The sequence below is a fragment of the Paramisgurnus dabryanus genome, chromosome 7 (assembly GCF_030506205.2).
Source record: "Paramisgurnus dabryanus chromosome 7, PD_genome_1.1, whole genome shotgun sequence".
NCBI classification, from domain to species: Eukaryota; Metazoa; Chordata; class Actinopteri; order Cypriniformes; family Cobitidae; genus Paramisgurnus; species Paramisgurnus dabryanus.
In genome coordinates, this window is record NC_133343.1 from 25,512,952 (window position 1) to 25,539,846 (window position 26,895).

At 35.9% G+C, this 26,895-nt stretch overlaps 1 protein-coding gene across 3 annotated transcripts in view; it reads right to left on the minus strand.

Annotated features, from left to right (window-relative positions):
• gabrg3 (gamma-aminobutyric acid type A receptor subunit gamma3) overlaps window positions 1-26,895 on the minus strand; it is a 163,535-nt gene that overhangs the window by 116,129 nt on the left and 20,511 nt on the right. For all 3 annotated transcript variants that reach the window (XM_065272593.2, XM_065272591.2, XM_065272592.2), the window contains exon 3: window positions 9,946-10,013. In XM_065272593.2, the coding sequence (XP_065128665.1) occupies window positions 9,946-10,013 (68 nt within the window). The remainder of the gene's footprint in view (window positions 1-9,945; window positions 10,014-26,895) is intronic.

Below are 26,895 nucleotides of genomic sequence, written 5' to 3' on the forward strand. Positions count from 1 at the left end.
ATTCTTGAAAAACGTGTTATTCTTACCTAAACTTAGATTAAGCAGCCATGTTTTAAATTAACTGAAGTAATGCCAAACTTAAATTTATACGGTGCATCTACTCCTGCAAGTCAGCCATAGACACAATATGACTATAAATGTATTGTATTGTATTGTATTGTTCCTAAAGCAGGCAAAGCAATATCAGGTGTGACATAAAAATCGAAACACTAGCACTTTTTAATCTAAATTTAATAATAACCCTGGGACTAACTTGTACAAAATGTATCTGTGATTATTATTGTGCAAGAATTTGTATCATTCATTTATCCTTTCGAGATGTACTGAACTGCCAAAAATAAAATGAATGTCCTTTCTCTATTTGGCGTATCATCTTAAAAGAAAAGTATTGTGTTAGGGAAGAAAAAATGCTATCTCTTGATAGAACACAATGACAGCTGTCATTTATCTGAGAGAGCATCCACCTGTCTGACTCTGTGAACCATAGACCACCGCCAGGGAAAACCAAAAGATGATGCTCGGTTTGATGCTATCAATCACATTTCTGCGTGCAAACAGGATCATCAGTGCTTGACATCCAAGCTAATGTTGAGACGTTCCGACATTGTGTTGCCATCTTTCTTAGCTGCACCGTAAATAAAAGATCAAAGCAAGCAATAATATCACACGCTTTAATATGAATCCCAAAGCTGGATTACATACAATAACATTATGAACTGAGAATTAAAGGGACAGTTCACCCCCCACAAAACATGAAAATTCACCTGCATGTTGTTTGAACCCCCAATGTCTTTATTTTTTCTTTAAAACCTAAATGCTGATTTTTTTGTGTTTCCTATCTGTGCCATTTACTTAACACTATTGGGTCATTTAAAAACTTAAGGGGCGGTTTCCTGGACAAGGTTTAGATTAATCCAGGACAAGGCTTTGGATATATTAGGACATTTAAGTAGTTTTTACAAACAAAACTTACAAAAAACAATTCTGGTGTGAATCTTAAGACAAAACAATGGCACCGATACATGTTAAGATATGTCAACGCAGGGTATTTTTAAATTAAAGCAGCTTAAACTTGCATTTTAGTCTGGGACTAGGATAAACCCAGTCTGGGAAACCGACCCAAATTTGGTTTCTGATTACTAAGAGAGTAGATGGTGACCAGGTCACCATTCACTACCATATTAACCTCTTGAAAAGCACCCCAAAGCACGAAAATACCTACTTTCACTAAAAGGGTTGTTTTTACTAAACCATTTAGAGTATACGCATAACTTTGAGCTTCATTTTCCAATTATTTTAAGATCAAAAAAATGTTTGCATAACATCTTTTTTATTACTAAAAAACTTAATTATAAATACGTGTGTGAAACCTAGAAATGCAATGATCCCACAGCCTCAAGTCTAGTTATGTTACACGTTTGAGGTCAACAGGCTCAAAAATGCAAGGGTTTTTGTAAGACTTGTGCCTTTTCTAAGTGCCAGTCAGCCCCAAAATAAAAGTATTTTGTTAACATGCATACATGCTCGTTCTTATTATTATTTATCCTTATGTTAGGATATAAAACCCAGTTTCAACACCAGGAAATAAAACGTGACACAAAGATCGTTGGATTCATTATCTAATTGGCTACACGTTCTGTCTATCAATATTTTTCATGAAGTCATTGGAGGAACGAGCGCTGTTTTTTATAGCGCTGTTTGGATATTATGTATTATACTCCCGCCTACTTTTAAAAACAAAGTTTGAACGCGGGTTTATGTGTTTACTAGAACCTAAAGTGTGATCTCATATACAGTGTTTCAACGTAAATAGTCCTCAGATTGTATATTCTATTCTATTACAAAACGTTCATGCGCAATCTGATGTAAACAACAGACTATATATCTATATTTCATGGATTATACGCATTTGTGGACAAAAATTATCATTGGATGTATTCTATTAGAAGGTTTTCATGGGTTATTCACACATGGGTTATTCACGACAAGCGGTCGTTATATCGACACAAAGGTAAGAAGTCCGGTTTTTTATTCAACATGTTGTCATCTGGACTTCTGTCACAAAATACTACATTTATGATGCTAGAGCATCTGTATCTCAAAACAAAGACCATACACTGATGCTAAACCCGTAAACCTTTTAAACGATGTATAGTAATCTTAATATTATTAATGTTTGTAGACAGTAGGCTATATAGATATTGTTAGCAGCGTTAAAAAAACTGTCATCCCGCCCACGAATTAGTGCGCGTCGAGAGGTTAAACAAAAAACCACGAACAACACTTAAAAAAGCGCATTTGAAGTACAACAAAAGACACTGGCGATTCAAACGACCCCCAAATGAAAATTAATAGAGATAAAGCTTAATTTTTTTTACTTAAAGCAGAAGAGGGACATGTGGTCCACGGATTAAAGATTGATGCTAATTTATCAGCCCTATTCAGTTACTGGTTGCTAGCTGAATCATGTTCTATAGAGCCATTAAAATCAAATTATATGGCGCTCGAGAGCCATTTTTGCAGTGAATACTATGAAGTTGGCTATTTCAGATTCACACAATTAAGACTGATGAGGAAAGCTGATTTCTCATGTGGACAAAAATCAAGCAGTACTCACAGCAGCTTTGATAATCACAGTCAGCTTTCACAAGTATTCATATTTCTGAAGAACCATGTCATGCTGTAAGTGCAGTTATTTCCAGTAAAAATCTATTACAACAAATCTTACAACATTGTCCTGTGCTAAAATCGCTTAATTAGCCCTCTAAATATTTTGATCATCTCACACTGACCATTTCTAACCGTTTTCTGACAACACTGCACTCGCTCAGAGGTTGTGTGGTTAAGGACAAGCTTGAATAGTTTGGTGAATGGAGTGCTCACTGACTTTAAACCGACAGGCGGATGTTGGCTGACAGCTGCTTTTCGTATTTGATAAGGTACCTCCCCAGTAATCTTTCACGCCAGCATCAGAACATTTTCCCATCCAAAATTGACTTGCGTCTTTATTTTTATATAGTGCATGCTTTGGCTTGTTCTTAGCACCACTGTTGGGGTTGGTTGAACAAGAGGGACCCATGAATACTTCCTGGAAATACACGATTTAAAGTTCTCATCTTTGCTTATGTGCACTCAGTCCTGAGTCATGTTTTTTAACAAGCATAACCGAGTGTGGAAATTCATGCAGGTCTAAGCTGGTCTTTTTAAAGGGAATCACAATGCACATACTGTACGAAGTCTTCACCAGCAAGTAAGCTAAGTAGCCACATAAAATGCAGCACATAGTAAAACATCAAAAATAAAAACATCCACTTCACTCTTGTAAGAGTCCACTAAAATGGTCAGTGGCAGAACAGCAAAAAACTACCACAAAGTAATGAAATATTTACGATTTATATGCTGGTTGCAAAAAAAACCCTTTATTTCATCAGAAGACACTGGCAATGCTACTTTTAAATGGCCGTCAAGGGAGAAAGATTTCGATCCAGGTGATGTACTTTCATGCTAAGCAGCCAAGTCGTAACCCCTTGTGAATACCTCTCTGTCAGAACCCCTGTGTTATTTATCCCCTTTTCACACAAATTGTTGGTCCCAGGTTGTTAGAGTTTACATCAAAATATGGATAATAAATCCACTTGCAGTTCAAATTGTGCATCATTTCATAGCCCAGTAGAGAATAAAAAGTGCACTGCTTAAAAGTCGAGCATAAATGAAATTAAATTACTTTAAAACCGCTTATCATCTATTTGCCGAACTTCCCACGTCCTACTGTAAGCACATCCTCTGTGAAACATAATTACTGCTCTTCAAGACGCAGGTTGCGAATCTTCCCCAGTTCCAATGCAATGTTGTTTGGTCACAGGGTTCCCGTATTAGCCAGGACGTCCCACCTCCACAAGCAGCAAACAGCGGTACTAATCACAATACTTGATAATGATCTCCAACACCTTTCATCCAATCACATCTGCGCATCGAGAGATTCTGTGTGCATCACGTATCTTGTCAAAATAAGTGCCTGCTGCAGATGCGTCTAAAGGGTTTATGATAAAAGAGACGTTCGCGTTTGCCAGATACTCGCATAATCTCATGCGTAATCAGAGTTTACTGTTAAGGAAGTGTCTTGCGTGTATTTTGTCAACGCAAGCGTCTCTTTTATCATAAACAGTATTGACGCGTGTGCGGCAGGCACTCATTTTGACAAAACACGTGATGCACATGGTTCACATGACGCAACAAACACATATTTTGAAAACGCGAGCAACACACATGATACCCCGAAAACTTATTTTGAATTAGCGCCCCTCGGATGAGCAGTCACGAGCTGCCACTGCGTTTAAAAGGGTCAAATAATAAGATTTTTATAACATTTCTCGGTCATCGATCCAGAATGCACTATGTGCAGAACATAATGATGGCCTTCACAGGTTAAAATGAGTATTACATGTGGGAAATGTTGAAAAATAATGAAAATGTATTACAGCGTTTAGGATTGTAGTTGTAGAAGGCAAATAAAAGTATTCCAGTAAAGCATACAGGTCTTCATAGTCGAGGTTCTCTTTAATGGTTTTAATAATTATGAATATACATGTTAGATTGACAGCCAGGTTTTGTAATGGCAGTGTACTGGTTAACTGCAGGGGCCAATAATGGGATTCAGTGTCTCTCCCACAGGTATCACAGCGTATCGATCCATAGGCATTATAAAGAGGTGGAGACGGCTCACTCACAGCAAAATAAATGGAAGAAATGGCAACGCTCAATATTGCAGCTATAGAAAGTCCCGCCTCTTAGTTAAAATCAGCTTGTTTGATTCCGGTGTATTTCTTAAGTTTAGGATGCACAAGGGCCTCAAAATAGCTATTTAGCATAATTTGTTTCTGTCAGAAAAAATACAAAATAGCTGCCTTGGGGCTTTACTTAGATGGCAACAGACTTAAAGGGATAGTTCACCCAAAAATAAAAATTCTGTCATAATTTAATCACTCTCATGTTGTTATAAACCTGTATACATTTCTTTATTGTGATGAACATGAAGACAGATATTTTCAGGAATGTAGTATTATTAATAGTATTATTTTTCCTACTATGGAAGTAAATGGGGCTCAAGAATGGTTTGGTTGCAAACATTTCTTAAAATATCTTCCTTCGTATTCATCAGAACAAAGAAATGTATACAGGTTTGTAACAACATACGACTGAGTAAATAGTGACAGAATTTTCATTTTGGGGTGAACTGTTTCTAGTGTGCACCTAGAAAATAACAGAAAATGATTTGTTTTCATTATTTGTTTGTAGTTCATTGAAGCAATAATAATAACAACAAACAACATATACCCAAAAACAACATATATTGTGCATTACTGTGCATGCCAAGTCCATGTACTCAAATATGGTTTAGAGTAAAGCAACTGGGATGAGCCACAGTCTTTTCCCGGAGATGAGCGGGCCAACAAAAAGGAAGTGTAAGCTGAGGATAAAAAGGTTTCTCAAGCGAAAGAGCCAATATCTGGGCTTAACAGGTTGTGGCCAGACTCTGTTTATTTTCACCTTTTCTATAGGGATAAGGATTCAGAACAAAGACAGATCCCGCCCTTTGAGATGGTGATGGCCTGCTGCGATGACTAATCCTGTATTCTTTCCTATAATTGTTACCCATAATCCAAAGCATTTTACATGGCACATGAAGAATTAGATGCAGTTAAAAGCAACCTGCTGCGTTGGGGGAAATGGACCCTGTCTATCCTGTCTCGGCCTTTAATTTATTTTGTAAATGTTGTGCCACTAGAGGGGGGCAAGCAGGATGTGGTGGTAATAGACTCAATCTCAGGCGGCACACAGGTAGACCGCCCAAGGTCCCTATATTGACTGTCTGATGCATACTAAACAAAACTAAACAGGAAACAGTCTGTCAAGCATTAATCTGATTGGCTGGTGATGAAATATGAAAATATGGATTAGACAGATTTGCACTGTAGTTGGTCACTTTGGATCTCAATCAGAGGCCACTTTTTGTGGTTCCTGGACAAAACAAAACAATTAAAAATTTGCAGTGTAACCAGACCTTGAGTAAGAAATGTTTCCACAGACTCCTTTAATGTCTTTCTCTGTTAATGTATATTCAGTTTACACCAGACTCAGTTTTAGACATTTTAACAACGAACCAGATGAAGACCCTTTAAGACAACAATCAGTGCATGATTAAATTTGTTAGGTAGCATAATTATGGAGGTACTCAGTGGGATTTCTGGTGACACAAACAACAAGAGATAAAGAGTTTGCCCCTGTTTGACAATGGTTTGGCACATCCTGTGCATACTAATTATTAAGGTTTATTTCCTCACCTACCATCACAGCATGACCTTTAATAATGATGGCCAGATTTAATTGCAGGTAAATTACACACTGTATTTCCTGTCCATTAAAATAGAAGGAGGTTTGGTAGATAATTGTCTTAAATTTATGCCATGAACAGATCCACTTGCTAGTTAAAAAGTTAGGTATAGAAATAACAGAAAACTAGCACTGTATGCTAGTAACTAGCATCCAAAACATACAGTACCAATACAGATCTTTTTAACAGGGTTTTAATGAAAACGTGTAAGTGTGTTTTTTCAAGGTACTTTCCTGCCCGTAAAGTCCCGTTTAGTTTGATTGCACATTCAATTCCTTTAATAACATTTCATGCACATATTTTCATTCAAAATAAAAAAAAACAATACACCTGCATTTATATTTCTAAAGTTTGGTAATTTATACACTGTGTTAAAGCAAAAAACTGTAAAATAAAGACAACTGATTAATTAGGGCATTTTTACACCTGGCCACTTCATGTTTTTCTCTGATCGGAGAGATGTATCTGATTTGTTAAAACTGTTCCATTTACATGTGGCCATATTAATGCGTCTTGGGTAAACGATTGATGCTTCGATTTGAGAAGCCTAATATAATATCAATCTTATACTGTAGTCGAACCGTCGCAGACATGTTATGAAATGAGGATCATTCAATAAGGGGGCACATCATCTGATTTCACATGTAACAGATTTCTCCCAATATATTAATATACAGCCTAGTATCACTATGATAATAGTATTCAAATAATATGTGAAAAAGTAGCTTTCAATAATTATTTTTAAAGTGCATTAATAAATCCAACAACCCCCGTGACAGGGCTTCACGTCCATATATGGTAATAGGTTTCCAGGTTAATAAACTATTGCGAAGTAGTTGTCTCTTTGGTTCTGCAGTTAAAGCTTTGTTATTTTAATAATTTCTTTATTTTTATTGTATTTATAGATCACTCAGGGTTATCAGATTTGATTACTTGTCCAAGTGCTGAAACGGCTCTCCGCACGTTTGTAAATTCTTTATCTCCTGTTTGTTACAAATAAAGTATTTTTAGAGTACAAACCTTTTCTTACATACTTGTAAATTATTTTTTCATGATATTGGATAGCCATACATTTAAAGCAATTAAAAGCCTGCTTTTTTACTTCCATGACTAAAAGAAAACGGGTTTTAAAGGTTTTAATAAAAAAAAACAATTTCAATACAAGTGAAAAACATAAACTGGGGATCTTCTTCCTCCGCTTAGTTTTTCAGTTTACAAAGTCCGTCATCTAAATAGGGATTAAACATAGCGCCAGCGCAACTGGCTTTTAAGGGGATGAGAGCTGAGACTCTCATTGGTTTATTGCACATTACGCCCAAAATACTCCCATTACTCATTAAAAAAATAGGACCAACCCTTTTCGACCATGCGCTCGGCGCACAAACCATTTTTCCCGCCGTTAAATTAGCAAAAGTGGATTCGGACACGCCCATTTAGACGTTGCGCTGTGCGCTTTAGACAATGTGCTTAGAGCGTTATAATAGGGCCCCAGGTGTTTCTGTACCTAAAGTGAGATTTCTGTATTGTATATAATTGTAAATAAAGCTTAGTTTTTATAATTTTGAGTAACAATCACAAATTATTTGTAATTTGTCTTTTTTTATCATAAATACTTTGATGTGCTAAATCTTAAAAATTAAATAAGTTTACTAAACTGGCTTCCCAGGCAGGATCACATTTGTTATTTTTTAGGTTTAGTTATCGGAAAAGTTTTTTGTTATATCTTTGTGTGATGTTTTGTACATTGTGGCTTAAAACGTCATGGGGAATCATTTAACAATGCTTATAAAAAAACAATGCTTATAGCCTCTTGCCTTTCATTTTAACTTAATGCATTGTCAGTTTTGTCTTCGTTCATCACTTGAAATGTAATTTTGGTCACTTTATCAGAAAGTTGTTTCTGTGTACTGCATGTGAAAGAAAATCTAAATTAACCATTTGTTGACTACCTGTTGTGGCCCCCCTTCCAACCCATGCACACACACAACGATAATTCAACTATCGACTATAGGCAAGATCCTACAATTTGCATAATCAAATCCATAGTCTGAGAACTATATGAATTTCAGCAAAATGACACTACAACAGCATTTACCAAATCGATTTCACTCCCCATGACAACCAAACCTTCATAGTGTGCAACATTTATAGCATACACGAATCACTATTGTGGCTTCTGCCTAGATCTTTATTGATTTTATTAACTCTCCACATAAGGTAATGCACCAGTGACCCAAGCAGAACGCAAACATTTGGAATGTAGCATTATAGCAACAAAAGCCTTGGGGAGGAGTACTGAACATTATAAGATTTTATTAAGATCTCCACTATGCTTACAATATGAAAAACAGGCAAAACCATATTTATTGCTTTTAATAAATGATAACATTTCTATATTTCGTTGTATAAAACGGCTTATTTGTTGTGTAAAACAATTTTATTTGCCAAAGTGGAAAGTGTAAAAAGTGCCAGCTGTACAAGAAACTGTCGTTGGCAAAAAATAAGGCACTGGGAAATGGAAAGCGACACTGTTTCATCTCATGTAATCCACCAAATAAACAAATAAAAAGTTAAGTGAATTTATAATAACTATATATGTATATTGCGTCAGATGAATAATATTTCATTTTTGTTAAGTGACTTCCATTCATGCCATTATGAATACTAAATTCTTCTGAGAAATTATTTTTTGTTGCCTCCTTTGGCTGAATATGCAAATAATGCATGTGATTATGCATGCACTGAATTATTATACAGAGGGCATGACCTCGGCTCCGTTTAAATGCCAGTCTAAGAAAGATGTCGTGTCTGACAGTCATGCTCTAAACTTAGTGTAAAGACCTTGGAAAGCTTGAACACTCTTAAATATTATCGTCTCCTGTGAATATTGAGTTAAATCTTCTGAGATATGTCTCCCCAAAGGCTTTAAAACAACTCTAACAGTCAGTGTTAGGTGACATATCAATCGATAGTTACTGTTTTCACAGCTCTTTGTTTGGAATCTAGTCATTATCCAACCATCCTTTCTCTCTCTCTGTCTGTCTGAGCCCCGGACTTTAATAATTGGAAGTGAACACACACTTAGATTTTCAAGGATGAAAATGATGTATTGTGATTTAAAGACCAAACTGAGCTAGAGAGGAATTTATCATCCAAAGATCTGTTGCTGTTGTCTATATTTTCAATATGATATCTATCGATATGGACGTGAATGTGGAATAAAGGGGCTGTTTTTTATTTTTGTAACATTAGATTTAGCATTTTTTTCTAATAATACAGCAAGTGCCAACTACTGCACAAAAAAACGGAGATTGCTGCCTCTTTCTGTGCTCTTGTTCCATTATCTCTGTTTTTGTCTCTTCCTCTCTATTTCCCCTGAAGCTTTTCTGAGCCTCATGGGTGCTGAAACGTAAGAATTGAACTCACATCTCAAAGGGAAAGTTAGTGGCCCTGCTTTTAAACCAAACCCATGTGTCACCTATGGGACTGAACTGAGACTGTGTGTGCAAGGTATAGTTTATACTGTTCAACTGTTTTATGGATGTTTTACTCACCATATTTATTGATGACACAGGTCCAATGCTGTTTACGTAGATATCAACATCTATGACTGTCGGTTTAACTGCAAAAAGAGATAGAGAAAGACGAGGGTTAAAGAGATGAGGGTTAAAGAGACGACAATGCTTAAAACAAATGGTTTCAACAAATACATTTGTACACTTTTATTATATTGCCAGTACCACCGTATGTGTCTCTTCCACATTTTTTCACTCTCTGGTAGTGATGCACCGATGTATCGGCCGCCGATATTTATCGGCCGATTTTTGATGAATTTGAAACCATTGGCATATCGGCAATAGCACGGAAAGGCCGATACCGATTGTTTATTAATTAACTGCATAAAGAAATCCATTATATGTAATAAATGAGTTAATGTTGTTAATAAAATAAATGCTGAATAGCAAAAACCACCTTTGAAGGATGCCATGCTGTCTTATTATATTTGTTTTAGCTTAATTTGTGCCTCTCTTATTATGTTGGTCAGTTGAATGTTAATTAGATCAAATCCATGTTCGGTAAAAATTATTTGATGCAGAAATAAACTAGCAAATAGACCAACTGTATAGTATTGTATACAAGTGTTTAATATCGGTATCGGCCAGAAGTTGCCTGTTTAAATCGGTATCGGCCCAAAAAAATCCTATCGGTGCATCCCTACTCTCTGGCAAGTTATTTTACAAGATGCACTGGAACCTGGCATCTATTGATAGTTTTCACGTGACATCACGCACCTTGGGGAATGCCCCGCTGGAGGGCAAGAAAGCACTATCTGGCATTATCCACTGGTTTAGAAGTGATTGATTTCTTTTGTTTAGCTTGTTGTACATTAAAATGCACTAACTGACGAGAAAACAAGTCTATGCTTCTAAAGAAAACCCAGAAAGGAGGAATTTGTGAATTTTGTGCCATACTGTACTGTAAATGCATGAGCCTCTGTCCCCAGTGAGGGGAAACAGTGGCAGCCTTAAATATACACTCATATTTACAGCAACCACTTCATGCATAAGTAACCTCACCTAAACACTGGATATATTAATCATTGTATTATAGCCATAAATCATAATGAATAAAATGTCAGACGTAACAGATTTGTTTTTTTCATGCATACCGCTGAATGTAAATAAGTGGGCTTGGCACTCCCACATGTTAGACTGAGTGTGACGTAAAAACATGTAAAATAATCCACTAATAACAAATGAACGAGTCATTTCTGTAATTTCATAATAAGTGCCAGTGAATCCACCATGGGTCTCTCTCGCTCTCTCTCATGCGGCAGCAGGTCTCTGGCATGAGGTCTCTCGGGGTGCACGCAAAGAGCTGCATCGCCAAATAAAGAAAGCACTTCTTGCGCATAATGCTAATAGTTGTACAGCTTACTGAACTTTAAGCAATTAAGACAAAACTCGTGTTTATATCACGTGCACTGCTGGAGCGATGTAGTTTGATGTGCCATTTGCTCATAGTATAAGTTGACCAGATTTTTTTAATGAAAAGCGGCAACATTTCCTAGTTCAATAGTCAAAATTAGGGATGGGCATTCGATTAAATTTTTTTAGTCGATTGTCGGGAGAATTAACGATCGACTATCGATTAATCATTAATTATTTTATCATAAAAAATAATTATTTAACTTTTATAATTCAAAAATGTTGAATACAAAAATACAGCGTGTTTTCCTCCATGAGACCTTTATTACAAGATCAACTTGTGGCAAACAGTTAAACTACATTTAGTTAGACAAACGGACCATATTATGCGCTTGAATATGCGGTGCTCTAAAGCAGCCGAACCTGCAGCTGTGAGATGCATTCTTAAACAGAGACTTCGTTTGTTCCAAAAAATCATGACCTCTTCATGATTATTTTTTTTGAAATCAAAACGGAAGGTCACAGAAAACGGAGTATGGTGTCAAATATTGCACCCTGGTGGTAAAATGTTGAATTGCTGCCACACAGTGAAATTCATTTAATTGCTTCAAGACACACGCTACGCTAGGCAACGCAATCTGCATTAGATAAAATAAAGTATTCGATTAATCAATAACAAATTAACGTCATCGACTAAATTCTTAACGATCAATTATCGATCGTCGATTAATCATGCCCATCCCTAGTCAAAATATCATTAAAATCCTATTTTTTATCTATGAATTTAAAAACGGGAATAAAACATTTTTGAATGTTTGCGTCTTTTTATTGTTGTGGGTTTGTGGAGGACAGAACATCAAAAAAAACAACAACAACAGGACTGTCTCTGGAAAACGAGGACATCTGGGGCCTCATTTATAAAATGTGTAAAAAACATAATAAATTTGAATTTACGATAATTTCTCAAAAGTGTGTAAACATAAAACATATGTATAGATGTGAAATCTATAAATCTCAAATGATCTTGAAATTGTGTGCAGTTAAATAGTTTCAAATCTCCGCATTTAACTTAAATCTTTTTTGAAAGACTGCCCGCAAACATTGTTTTGTGATTTTCACAAGTTTCACAAAATGCCTTCAAGGAAAATTATCTAAAAATATATAAATATACAAATATATCAAATGAAGGAACAAACCATCTGCTTTCACACAAACAATAAACAAACAAACAAAAAGTATATATATATGTATATGTATATATATATATATGTATATGTGTATGTATGTATGTATATGTATATGTATATGTATATGTATATGTATATGTATATGTATATATATATATGTAGACCCTGAAGTGGCACTAAGCACTTTTCCACAACAAAGACACAAAGTCGCACGCTTTATAAATGAGGCCCCTGGTCACCTTATCATACTACGAACATCTTTGATCAGTAAGATGAGAAAGAGACGCAACAGTTAAGGTCTAATAGAAAGTAAAGAGAACTGAGCGTCGAGACCTTAAAACAGACTCCAAGGTAATCATCTCATAGCACCTGTCTAACACTTACTCTAACTTGCCAATATTTTAAAGGGACAGTAAGTAGGGTTTTAAGTGTTTTATTAATCAAAATCAATGTCTTTATTCATAAATATGTCTTCGTTGGTGTCAAATGACCTCTGCCAATGATCTGACTTTCTTTGTAAGCTTAGAATTTCTTCTCTTTACTTACATTGAACGGTTAAGTCCAAGGAGGCGTCCATGTCGTTCCGCCGTATTGATAAACTATAATAACAGAGAGGGACAAAATGCACTAGCCTACCAGCGCGTTTCCACAACGCGTTTTCATTCAGAACACCTGAACCAGCTGAAACGGACAAAGAGATCAGTGAGTACATAACGGCTACCGTAGTTGCAACACGCATTTGAAAAAGCGAGGCTCTAGAGAGCACTATTCGTTTGAATGCAATATACAATTTCACCACTAGATGGGGTAAATCCTACTTATTGTCCCTTTAAATTAGTTATTATATTTAGTTTAAAGCGATAGTGAGTGGCAAATTTCTGCAAATGTTTATATTCCTAAAACAATATAAACTGAAAAACATATATACTGTGAAATATACCGTATCTGTGAAATAAAAAAACTCATTCCGTGAAATGGATTTTTGGTCATACCGCCCACCTCTATTAAAATACAATATAATATGATATAATCTTAACATTATTATAATCCAGGCAGCAGTATAAGGCGAGAGCTTTCCCACAAAATAGATGTAAACATCACCAAAGTGGCGGTCTGGGAGGAATCTGTCAGTGTAAGTGACTATAAAATACAAAACCGAGTGCTTTGAATAGATCGCAAGTGTCCCAAACTTGTAGCTTGTGTTTATATCTTAATTTTCCTTCTGTTGAAAGGTGATTTAAATATTCGTTGCTGAAACAAATGGAAAATTGACTGGCTTGTGCTGCCTCTCTATGGGGAGCACAATGTAAACTGCCGCTTTTTTGCCCTTTAACACCTACATACAGTACACACATACTTTGTACCCAGCATGCAATAGCAGTCAGTAAAAATTCCTTGTTGCACTTAAATTTTTTAGTTTAATCAACTTGATTTTACAATTAATTTCAACTTTCTTAAGTAGTAAGGAGTTGCTATACATTTAAAAAAAATTGAAAAACTTAAGCAAATTCAAATTCAATGTAAATTATTGCAACTCCTAACTAGACATTGAAATATCGTTAGACGTCAATAAATGTTTCACTGACAGATAAAATTTTGCTTTGATTTAGCCTTGATGTCTGGGCTGTGGATGGCTTTTAGACATCTTTCATATGCAAAATTGCTTGCAAGGTACATATATACTTATATACAGTACATACATGCTGCATGTTTAAGCATAAACAGTAACAAGTTCAGTAGAAAATCAATTATAGTATGGTTGTCAATTTCAAAATAAAAAAAAAGCTAAAACATAAGCAGTCTGTTGACATTGTCCTGAAAGCTCATTTAATCAGTGTTTAAACATTTCCAGAGAGAATCTAGTAAAATACCCAGTAATAGTATTAAAACAAAGCTGTCTTCACTACAAGAAACTAACCTTGCAGCGTGTAGTGTGGAGAAAGCTTTGTTGATTATAGTAAAACGTACATTATACACACACTGCTTCAGTATGCGTGTCACGTTCTCTAGTGGCTGAAGATATGTGATTGAAGTGGAGTGTGTTGAAAGCGCTGAAAGAATTGAGATATCTTCACTCTGTATGAGGACCTCTCACTATGGCAAAACAAATAAATGTTTGACAATGTTTAATGAGATGAATGAATAAACGGTCTGTGCTCCAAAAGGTCGAAATGGTTGCGATCCATTACATTCCACACTGTTCTAAACTGAAATCCATTTGAAATCTCTTCTTAAAAGATTTCCTCTTTGAGCAGTTGATCATAATAATCTTCATCTTAAACTATTGGTTTGACTGGCACTAAGCGTGGCTGAAAAGCACTACTGAAAGAAGTGGAAGTCTGGAAAAATGCTAAGAAACTGAAAATTTCAATATGAGTGAAAGCTTTGCTGACAACCCTCCATTAGAAAAGCTTTTTCAGTAGACAAAGACTGGAGACATGGAGGAGAGGTTAATTTTTCATAAAACCAACAAAACGACCAAATACAAATTCAAGCATAAAGACATTTCTATTATTTTGTTAGCAGGATATGGTGTCAGCTAATGTAGCAATATTTCAACCCAGGCTCACTCACCATACGTACCATACGACAAAAATAAAATGCCTTTAGTGGACACTCCATACGAAAGATGCAGCGATATGTACCATGAGAATATGAAGAGTTTGGTTCCAAAATGCAATAAATCCATTTTTACTAATTTCTGTAAAATGTGCTTTGTATACCAAGAAAGTGACAAGATGAAAACCATTATTTTCTGTTACAGACATTCACATACAATCTTTTGGTTATAATAAAAAATAAGTTTTTTTCCACAAAATGCAATGCTATAAATTTATATATAAATGTGCATTCATCTTTGCCATGTTATATTCATTTAGTTGACTAGTGGTATACACTGGTTAAAAATAAACATTAATGGCATTAATCAAAACACTTTATCAAATTAAGAACACTGTCATTGCTGCTGTCATCCTTGGGACATCGTCGCTGAACTTTTTTGACAACGATCAGCTTAAAATGTTTTGGTCCTGCTCGATTTTCGTTGACTTCGAGTAAAATAATGGAAAGTTTTTCAAAAGATCCCCTGGGGTCAAAGTGTTAGCATGACAGAAGCTTGATGCTGTTGCGTGAGAACAAGCAACAGCCGGCATTTATCCGTCTCCCGAGTGTCTCTCGCCTAATTTATTTGATTTTGATGGCTTACGTTTCTTCCCCGCCACAGAAAATCACCACAGGTTTATCAACGCCATAAAAAGTATTATTTTGTTTTTATTTGTTGATTACAAAGTACAAAGTAGATAAGGAAAAGTAGGATTCGGATTCTGCAGAGAAGGAGGAGTGGCATTTATCGCATTTTGGAATAAAGGGATAAGGGAAAAGATGACAAAAATAACATGGCGGATATCAGATTTTGCATAATATAAAGAATTTACTTTTTAATACTGACCAGATACAATACTGATTTTAGCGGTAACTAAAAGTGGCGTTTATTGCGTTTTGGAACCAAACTCTTCATATGCATATACATATTTGCTCTCCGTAAAAATAGTACTTCTCCTTAGAGAACCTCTGACAACTTCTGTTAGTCCTCCAGCATGATCCCCTCAGGTGTGCTCAATCCTAAATATGAGCGTGACATTTTCATTCTCCGATTTCATTTCCTGAATACCTTCTTCATTGGGCATGCATGAAAAATAGAGATTCCCATCTGTGTCGGAATTAACAAAAAGGAGGTAAATAAGCTGCTATGTTGTCTGATACCTACATAGGCATCTGCCTTCTAAGACAGCATCCAAAATGTGGAACTTCATAAATCTTGAGGGACCTATAGAAAAAATACTCAGCACAGGACATCTGACTTGAGATAACAGTAGCATACTCTGATATAAAAATACATTGCACGGAAAACATTTTAAGTATCAAATATTTTGTAATTAGTAATTAATTAATTAACCTTTTGTATGAATACATTCTAGTATTAACTGTTACAAATAAATATACTTATAAATAGCAATACTCTCACCGCCATTTGCATGACAAAAACAATTCTGGAACAGCTTTTGTGTCCCTACGATATTTATGATGCCTTAATCTTCCCTCTTTAGACTGTTTGTTATGATTTGAAACAGAGCAAGTGTTTTGACCGGACAAAACCAAGCACCGTTATTTAAAGTGCACCTTTTTATTGCTAAAAACAATGTTATTTTGTGTATTTGGTATAATACAATGTGTTGTATGGTGGTTTATGGTTTAAAAAAAATTACTTTTTTGTAGCCCCAGATATCCTACCTTCCTCAAACGCACTGATTTTGTATAAAACTCATCGATCTGAAAAGTGCTGTGTACTTGATTGGCCAGCTATCCTGTACGTTGTGTTTGGCCTGAATACCTCTGATGTCAGCCGGAAATGTGATGCTCCTTACCATGTTTGAAAGATTCGCTCTCAATGCAATGCTAACAGGAGTTACCTTACATGCTGTGAGTCCAAAGCGGGAAAAATTATGATAATGTCGGTCTTGTCTACATCACCAATCCCAGGAAGTTAACTGTTGCCAACAATCCGTGTGTTTGTTGTAGTCCAAGAAAAGAGATTTACGTTGGAGACGATAACTCGCATCATCGTTTACTTTGGGGTTTGTACCTTTTGCATATCTTTAACATGTACTAATACACACTTGCACACCAAAGAAAATCTAAATCGTGAAATCGGAAAATAGGCGCTCTTTAATATCAATTGATGCTTTGGCTAAGCACTCCTACAGACATGACGCAATTATTGCCACTCAGTTAGGAGCAGTACTTGGTACCACTTTTAAAATTTAACTTGATGTGTTTGATAAATTATAAAGAACTATAACACATTGCTGTCAACTTTGAATGTGATATGGGAAATAAGAGCTAAGTACCATGAATATTTCATTACTCATACTTCATAGTTCATCTTCCAGTGTCCTATTTCATAGGCGGAAAATTGCATTTACAGTTCATAATTGCTTTCAATTTACAGCAGTGATACAAATTATACAGATATTATTGCTTTGGTATGATTTTGTGTAATAACGTTAATGAGCTTAGTGTTTGGAGCTGGACGCAGGATGTTACATTTCGGTATTCTGTATTCCTGAAATGATGACAGTTTTATGTTTCTCACAACTTGAAGGATGGGTATTGTTATTGCATGTAAACTTTAGTTTGGTAACTGGCGTCAAGTGACCAGTGGCAGCTGTCGGGTGCAAGGGGTCGGGGGCCTTTCTATGACAGCTGATGTCTGCTCATTAGAGGGAGATGAGAACAAGCCCCTGCAATGAATGTCATGGTAACTCATTAATCGCCTGACACACAGATGTGGCCACAAAAAGTTGAGCAGAATAGAGTGGACAAGAGAGGAAAAAGAGAGGAAGAGCTTTTATCTTATAATGTACACTACAAATAAAAGTGACGTGATGGCACAGAACTAGACTTCTGCCATGCACTAAAATTAAACGGTCTATAAAAACACTTTAAATACTAGAAGCATATCCAACACCTTACACTTTAAGAAAGGATGTGTTAATTAAAAAAATAAAAAATGTGTTATGCTATTAACACATTTTGAATCATTTTGTGTTGATTTTGTGTTCAAATAAAAGACAAGTTGTGTTAAAAGTAACGCACAATGTGTTGTTCCAATAAAAACCATGATTGAACACTGTAAGAGTATAAGAAACTTTTCACGTTTTTTAAGTTATATTTTTGGGACTTCTAAGCTTTTATTACTGACAAGCCCGTATAGATTGACAGGTAGTACATGGTGGATAAAGGGAAATCAAATCCACCAGGAATCAAACCCGCAATTGCACCATATGTCGAAGCGCTGTTCACAAGACCAAAACATTATAGTTTTTTAGAATCAAAATTAATTACCGATAACAAGGGACCCTGGGAGCCTGGAGAGAGAAAATTAATACATAAATAAACAAAAATAAATAAATAAGTTGGAGAGCAGTTGCATTTTACAGTTATTTGAGAGAAAATTTTATTGTAATTGATTGTGTTGATTCAAAATTAATCAAAAAGGAATCACTAAACCTAATAATTAAATTAAATTACAAATCCAGTTAGCACATTCTACTCATATACACATGTGATAAACTAAAATATGCACGTTGTGCACTAACAAAGAAAAAGCAAACATTTCGGTCCCTAAAGACTATCTTCATAACTTCAAATATTGAAAGACAAAGCTTATTACAAGCAATGAATAAACACACTATATCTATATATGAAGAGTTTGGTTACAAAACGCGATAAAAAAAAATAGTTAATGCCAAAATCTGTATTGTATCTGGTCAGTATTAAAAAGTAAATTCTTCATTTAATGCAAAATCCGATATCTGCCATGTTATTCTGTCATATGTTCTCCCTTTTTCCAAACTGCGACAAACGGCAGTCTTCATTTTATGCAGAATGCAATAAATCCACTTAACCAATCACAGCGCACCATTCCACGCATTGTAAACAATAATGGCGCCACTTCGAATACACACAGAATCCTAGTTTTCCTCATCTACTTTGTACTTTCTGATAAACAAACAAATACAAAAACAAAATAATAATTTTGATGGCATTGATAAACCTGTGGTGGTTGTCTGCGTTGGGGAAGAAACTTAAGTCATCAATATTGAATAATTTACATGAGAGGCAATCTGGAGAAGGAAAAATGCCGGCTGTTACTTGTTCCCCTGACAGCATCAAGCTTCTGTCATGCTAACACTTTGACCCCAGGGGATCTTACGAAAAAGACATTTCATTATTTTACACGAAGTCAACGAAAATCGAGCAGGACCAAAACATTTTACAGCTAATCGCTGTCAAAAAAGTTTGCCGACGTCACAAGGATGACAGCAGCAATGACAGTGTTCTAAATATGACAAAGTAAGTGAAAATGAACAAGCACCACCAAATGCAACATCCAAAAGAACAATAATTGTATCTCTGATGATGAACTTGCGCAACTGGTGTGATTAAAAGTGTTGGCATGTCTAAATTTGCTAAGCCAAACCAATCAACACCGTACACAATTCATTTGGTCAAACCTTAATTCTGTCCCCAGCAACGCAATAGCAACAGCAATGTCATTAACTAAGAAACCTTAGCTTATTAAAAAATTGGCTCAAAGATTTAAGTGCATGAGTTTCCTAGAATAGTATAGAATGTATTAAATGTAAATGTTTAACATGAAACATAGTAAACATAGAAGAAAGGAGTGTACTTGAAGCTAGGAGTGCATCACTTAAAACTCAAGTCTGTGCTAAAATCCTGTCACTCTAAAGCCTTCATTTCTTTCTCTCTCATCTGTATTCCTGACAAAATGCTTTGGGACTCCCTGCATCCTTATCGAACCCCATCATGAACAATTCATAGGTTGGATTCCATGCAAAGTGTCTGCCTATAATTTAAAGAACAATCATTTAAATGTATTAGCGCTCTCTTGCCTGCATGCACGCCCATGCTGCAAACCAGCCAATAACCTGCATGAAAATATCATAATGCAAACCATTGTAGAAATTTCCATCATAGACAATTAAATCAGGGGTGAACGATCTTACAACCAGGTTGATTTCACAAGAACTCTTGCCACTAAGAGATATCATCCAATCTCAAATGTCTATATACAGTATCATGAATATTGCAATGTCCAGTCATTGGAATAAAGTGCATGTGTAATGTTAAATGTGATTTGACAAATAGCCCTTTGAGACACTAATGGCTTAAGTCCTACTGTTAGCAGGCCGACACGTATTGACGGTGACATATAACAGAATGTATTCTCTTATAATTTAACAACCCTGTAATGTTAGCCAAGGGACGCTGATAGCGAGGTGGGTGGCTGGTTGCTAAGAAGCAGACGTAAATCGCAGAAGGCATTCTGATTGGTTAGCGGAGACTGAATTCATAATAGCATCGAAGAGGCACAGAACTTTAGGTGTTGAGGGTGTTGCACATTACGTTTCTTCGCACACTCCATTGTGAATTCATTTCTTTGGAACGACCCTAATGTCTCCCTCCCACGGTGCCTTACAAAAGAAACCAAAATGTTTTAAATTGGAACTATGACATGTCACATCCAGAGTTGCATCATGGAGTAGCAACAAATTATCAACCATCAACCCTGCGCAGTCACATTTAGCCCCTTGTACCACAACTAAGTTCCTCCCTGTGCTTTGTGTGCATGTCGATGAAAGCATTAGCCTATACAGTATGCAAGCTCTCTGCCCAGAATCACCATAGACACGCTAATTAAATCACCCGTGACAGACCGAACAGAGGAACAATAATGATGACATCCACAACCCCATAAACAGCCATTAAAACTCTCTGAACACAGAACCACGACCCTGTTAATGATGCAACCATTAGGAGGTAAATAACATTTGATGAAACGGAGACAGTCTGGATCTCCAAATCTAGACTTACTCGCTGTCTACTGTCTACATGCGCAGCTGTGAAATGAAAAGCGGACTAAAAAGAAAAGGATCCTCCTAAGAAACCGATCTGAGGCGTGCTTCATTTATCAACATCTGCTCACATGCAGCACACAAACAGAACTAATAGGAGATGATAAATTTGTCATGTAGTTAAGCTAACAATTCAATAGCCTACTTTCATAAACAAACAATCTGTAGCACAAGCAAACGTTGGGTGAATTTATAGATCTTTCATTAGACTTGAACCATTCCTGACAAAAGTTTTAGTACTGAATCAAACTCACATTGATTATCAATTTCCTTCAGCTACATCATACAGATGGAAATTGTATTTTTTGTTGAGATCGCTTTATCCACGATCGAAATGTGTGATGTTGCTCCAAATCTAAGAAAAAATAACGTACAGTATGTCAAAATTATTGTGCAAGCTAGAACTTGAGGTAGCCTTTAAAACAGAAACCTGATAGCTGCAATGATCAGAAGTACCTTAAGAATTGTAATTTTCTTTGAAATTATAAACTTGATTATTAATTAGATTTTATATTTTAATGCTTATTTTATATAGCCATATTAATGACATCAATAAAACAATGTGTAACTTGATGGTAAATGCACTAGCTAACTTGAGCTTAACATAACTTACAATGAGCAATATAGATGTTTAGCATTTGTGACCCGTGCTGGCAAAGTGAGTCGGAATGAGCAAAAATATGAGTTATTTATATTTTGACAACTTCACGTGTTTGAAGTTGATAAAGTCGATTTTTAAGAAATCCATAGATCCATATCGATTGTAATGCAAGGATCTGATAAAATGTTACAAATCAGATCTTTTTCAGGCAACCAAAAATTTACTAAAGACATTCTGTGTGAATTCTTGTAATTCTGTGTAGATGTCTATATATCGGGGTCGCATGCTTGTACATTTGTGCATGCATTTGTGCAAACTTTATCTTTCTTAAAGGGGACATATCTTTAAAATCTGACTTTTTCCATGTTTAAGTGCTATAATTGGGTGTGTTTGTATCAACCAAATGTGAAAAAGAACAACCCAGTAACTTAGTTTTGGTAAACCATTCTCTGCAAGCATGTGAAAAAATAGGTCATTGAAATCTGGCTCCCCTTGTGATGTCAGAAGGGGATAATACCACCCTTTAACCTGCACTATGCAACCACGGCACTGCCATTTAGTGCACAGATCAGCTCATTTGCATTTAACAGGACACCCAAAACGGCACATTTTTGTCCACACCTACAAAGTGGCAATTTTATCACGTAAAAATAAATAATCTATGTAGTATTTTGAGCTAGAACTTCACATACGTACTATGGACAAACCAAAGTTTTATTGGACGTCTTTAAAAAAAAAGGCTTGTGAAATGTCCCCTTTAACAGCTATTTTAACATCAAGCAAGTCCTGCACTTTATTTTCTTATTCTTGCATGTTTTAAAACCGAAACCAAAACGTCAGACATTCATGTGAATGCATGCATCTTTGTATTAAGATTAAGCATTTAAGAAGGTACAGGTCTCAGAAAACATACAAATAAAAATATTTTTAGATGTTTAATGAATATTTAGAGCATTGAGATCGCTAGACGAGGGCTTAATGTACTTATTCTTATAAAAACCTCAATTTCAACCAAAATCATTTATACTTTTACACATTTATACTTTCTTTTGCCTCTAGGCTCAAAATTAGACGTTGCACATTCCAACTAATTTTGCCAGCACGGGTCACATTACTAATCTTTTTCAAGTTAAGGGCATGCCAATACAATTGTTCATGGTAGTTCATTGTGCATTAATTAATGTTAAAATTTACAACTTTTGATATTAACCCTGGAAACCCACGGGGTCAAATTTGGTCAATAGGATAAATGGGTTTTTGGAGTTTCCTGGGATCTCCAGGGTTAAAAATGTATAAGTAAATGCTAAAATAATGAGATGTTTCCCTGACAGAGGTTATCCTAGTCCCAGACTAAAATTCATGTTTGAGCTGTCTTCATTTAGAAACATTTTGCACTGATATATTTTAACATATATCTTTACCGTTGTTTTGTCATAAGATGCAATCTAGTATTGTTTTTTTTTAAGGTAGGTTTGTAAAAACACCTTAAATGCCATAATATAGTTAAGGCCTAGTCCTTGATTAATTTAAACCTGTCTGGGAAAATGACCCAATATGAACTAAGATGAATAAATGCTGTAAAAGCATTGTTCATAGTTAGTTTATGTTAGCTAATGCACTAAATAATGTTAACAAATAGTGTCATGATATCTGAAATGATACAGTTGTACGAAACAATTTTGCTATGCATCAATATTTCTCTGACCATGTTTGTGTGTGATATTTTGAGAAATGTCATTTGAATTTGTTTCTGCAAACATGCATTGAATGCATATTATGTCGAGACAGCATTAAAAGGTCAACCTGAGCTCAGGCATTGCTATGGAGAGTGTGAATGCATTGTTAGCCTGCTGATAAAAACTATTGAGCTAGTTTTCAAATTTCCAAAATGTTCAAGCTTGTTCTGTTTTAAAAAAAAGTTTTGACATGAGCAAGATAATTCAAGTTGCCCATTTCACTTTAATAGATTTCTCTCAAATAATTTCTTAAATGCTGCTGTGTTGTGCATCACTGGCTTGACTTGGCATCTCTCCTCTAATGTGAGCTTACTTTTAAAATTGAACAGGAAGGGGTTTGAGAGACCAACATTCATTTCTTACTTTACAGACCCTAATGAAATATTGCTCAGGAAAATTGAAAGTTTAGCGTTCCAAAGCTTCAATGCCGTCAGAGGCTTTACGATTCAAATTCCAATCAGCTGTTTGGAAATATCCACCGCCTGTTGGAGCTTACATTAACATGGAAACTTCCGGATCCTGGTTGTGGTAGAAATTGATGCATTTTTATGCCATTCAGAGAAATCTAAGGTATGTGGGAGAAGCTGAAGGAGGGTCAGACCGTCATGAGACACGAGAAGCAGGAGACAATGCTTGTAATTTACACCGCTGTGAAGTTTGGAGCTGGTGTGGGTAGTTCCATTAGTGAAGTGTGAGCACGCTCACGGGAATATGTCCACGCTCTTATTCATTAACCTCAACCAACCCGCCCAAGTGAAATAACAGCAGGGGGAGGGTGTGCAGTTACCAATCAGTACTGTACCTTGAGGCAAGATGAATGGCCTTCTCGAAACCTTTGCTGGAAAACACGCTCGGCCTTTTCATGAGCCTCTGCAATAGTTGTTTTTTGAGCACTGCTTTGGCTTTTGTTGCCTCGCTGAACACAAAGATTAATTTGACGACAGATATTGCTAGAAAGGTCTGAGAGAAAACACGGTTTTGTCTGCATTTGTGCAGAAGATTAGATTTTCTGGATGACGAGGATCAAAACTACTTTTAAAGAACAGAAGGCTATGACCGGCCTGCCAAAACAACTCTTCTTCCTCACATTGCTTTTAAGACTGTAAGCAAACCTCTGGAATCATAGTGGACTAACTTCTATTGAAATGACTGTCAAAACTGCATAAATGTTGTACATTGTTTGAAAAAAGCAAAGTGGAAAAAAGCACAGTTTGTTTTGCTGCACCTAGGGATTCAGTTTGTGTATTTATTGAGGGAAAGGCTAAAGGGGTTTATGATTCAACAACAAAGCATCATTGGCCAACACCTTTTATCTCCTCCGTTTAGCGTAGGTGTATTCATAATGTTCTCACAGTACGCAATCGAACCGTTCTGAAATGAACCAGAGCTTTGGGTTTTTTCTCTGTTTATGTACAAGCTTTCTTACATTCCAGTAAACCAATAGCACCTCCAGGCTTCTAATGGATCATAGAAGTTTTTGGAATAAAGCACAGGAGAATTTTACACCCCACTAATATCACAATTTACTGTATTTATAACCGCACAACAGTTGTTCAGGAAGTGTAACACTGGCAATAAAGTAAACATTGCATCCTTTGATGATTTTTATTTATGTACCTCACTTGGCATAGCGTTAGCAATGCAAACGTCATGGGTTCGAGCCCAGGGAACACAAATACTAATAAAATGTATATCTTGAATGGACTGTAAGCCACTTTGGATAAACAGTTGTAAAAAGGATCATAAGCCAAGCAGATGTCTTTAAGACTACTTCACCTTTAATCATGCGTAAATCCAAAGATATCTCTTTTTCAGTACTCCATCTTTTCTTTAATTAAAAGGGCCATGAAATGAAAATCTGACTTTTTCCATGTTTAAGTGATATGGTTGGGTCCCCAGTGCTTCTATCAACCTAGAAAATGTGAAAAAGATTAACCCAGTAACTTAGTTTTGGTAAACCATTCTCTGCAAGCATGTGAAAAAATAGGTTGTTGAAATTTGGCTCTCCTTATGATGTCATAAGGAGCTCTTCTTATAATAATAATGCCACCCCTTAAAGAGTAACTAAACCCTAAACCAACTTTTTTTAGTTAATGATCTGTAAGAATGGGGCTTTATTAGTGCTGTTCATTGATTTTAGTAAGTTTTTTGACATTTGGATGTAAAGTGTTTCAATACTCCAATAAATGGTGTAAAAACATCTGAGTGCTGCCCTCTTCAGGTTGAACGGTGGCTACTGCAGTTGAATTTTCCTATTGGATGGTGGGTCCAAAAAATGACTCGTGACGTAAGCAGGTTCAAGATCACCACGCCCTTGTTACGATCTCACCACACACTTAGTTCGTCCCCTCTATCTCCTTGGGATCTGCCCACTTTTCTTGCATTTTTTAAATATTGCCAGTGGGTGGAGTCAGGCTCTGACCAGGGGTTTAGTTACGCTTTAATCTGCACTATCAAACCACAGCACAGCCATTTAGTGCAGAGAGAAAGAGAGAAAATAATTCACAGCACAATTGAGTTTCAATTTCAACAAACCACCATCACTGAGATCAATGTTTGCACTTCATCAGCTCATTTGCATTTTAAAGGACACACCCAAATTGGCACATTTTTGCACACAGCTACAAAGTGGCAATTTTAACATGCTATAATAAATTATTAGTATGGTATTTTGAGCTAAAACTTTCACATATGTGCTCTGGGGACACCAAACATTTATTTGATATCTTAAAAAAGTCTTGTGACGTGGCCCCTTTAAAATTAGAGACAGGTGGTCAAAAGTCATTTCTTTTAAAATAATGCTCCTGAAAGAAAATACTGTTCCAAAGTAACTTTTTGAGTATTTGGGATTTTGAGAAATAGTAAACAAAGAAAAATTACTGACAAAACATTTGAAATATTTAATATTCTGTGCTATTTCAAGGTCACTATTCAAATGAGCTAATTTGTGACATTTACAATGTTAAGTCATTTACCACGTAAACTTTTGTACAAAAGGTCAGATTTCTTTGCCTGCAATGAAGCACACAAGATGCTCTTTGGAACATTCTGAAATCATGCTGGGATCACATGGATCATCAGGTTTTGAACAAACTTGCAGAGTCCATGCCAGCACGAATACATTTTGTCATTAAAGCAAAACGGCGATGTGAAGTGTTGGATTGAAAATGAACACAAACTGCTTATTTCTTAGCATTCCTAAAAAATAAGCAGTTCGTGTTCATTTTTTAATGCAACACTTCACTCGAATTGTTAAGCTGGTAATACAATTTGCAATGGAAAAGCTTTATTCATTTTGAAAAAAATGCAAAACAGCAGCATTTTTACTAGTGCTCTCAGATCTATAAAGAGCACCTATTTTTCAATTCACGATTTTACATTTCCTTTGGTGTGTGAGTGGTAGTACATGCTAACGATATGCAAAAGTTACAAACCCCAAAGTAAACAATGACGCAAGTTATCGTCTCCAACATAAATCTCTTTTCTTGGACTACAACAAACACACGGATTGTAGGCAACAGTTTACTTCCTAGGCCTGTTGACGTAGACAAGAG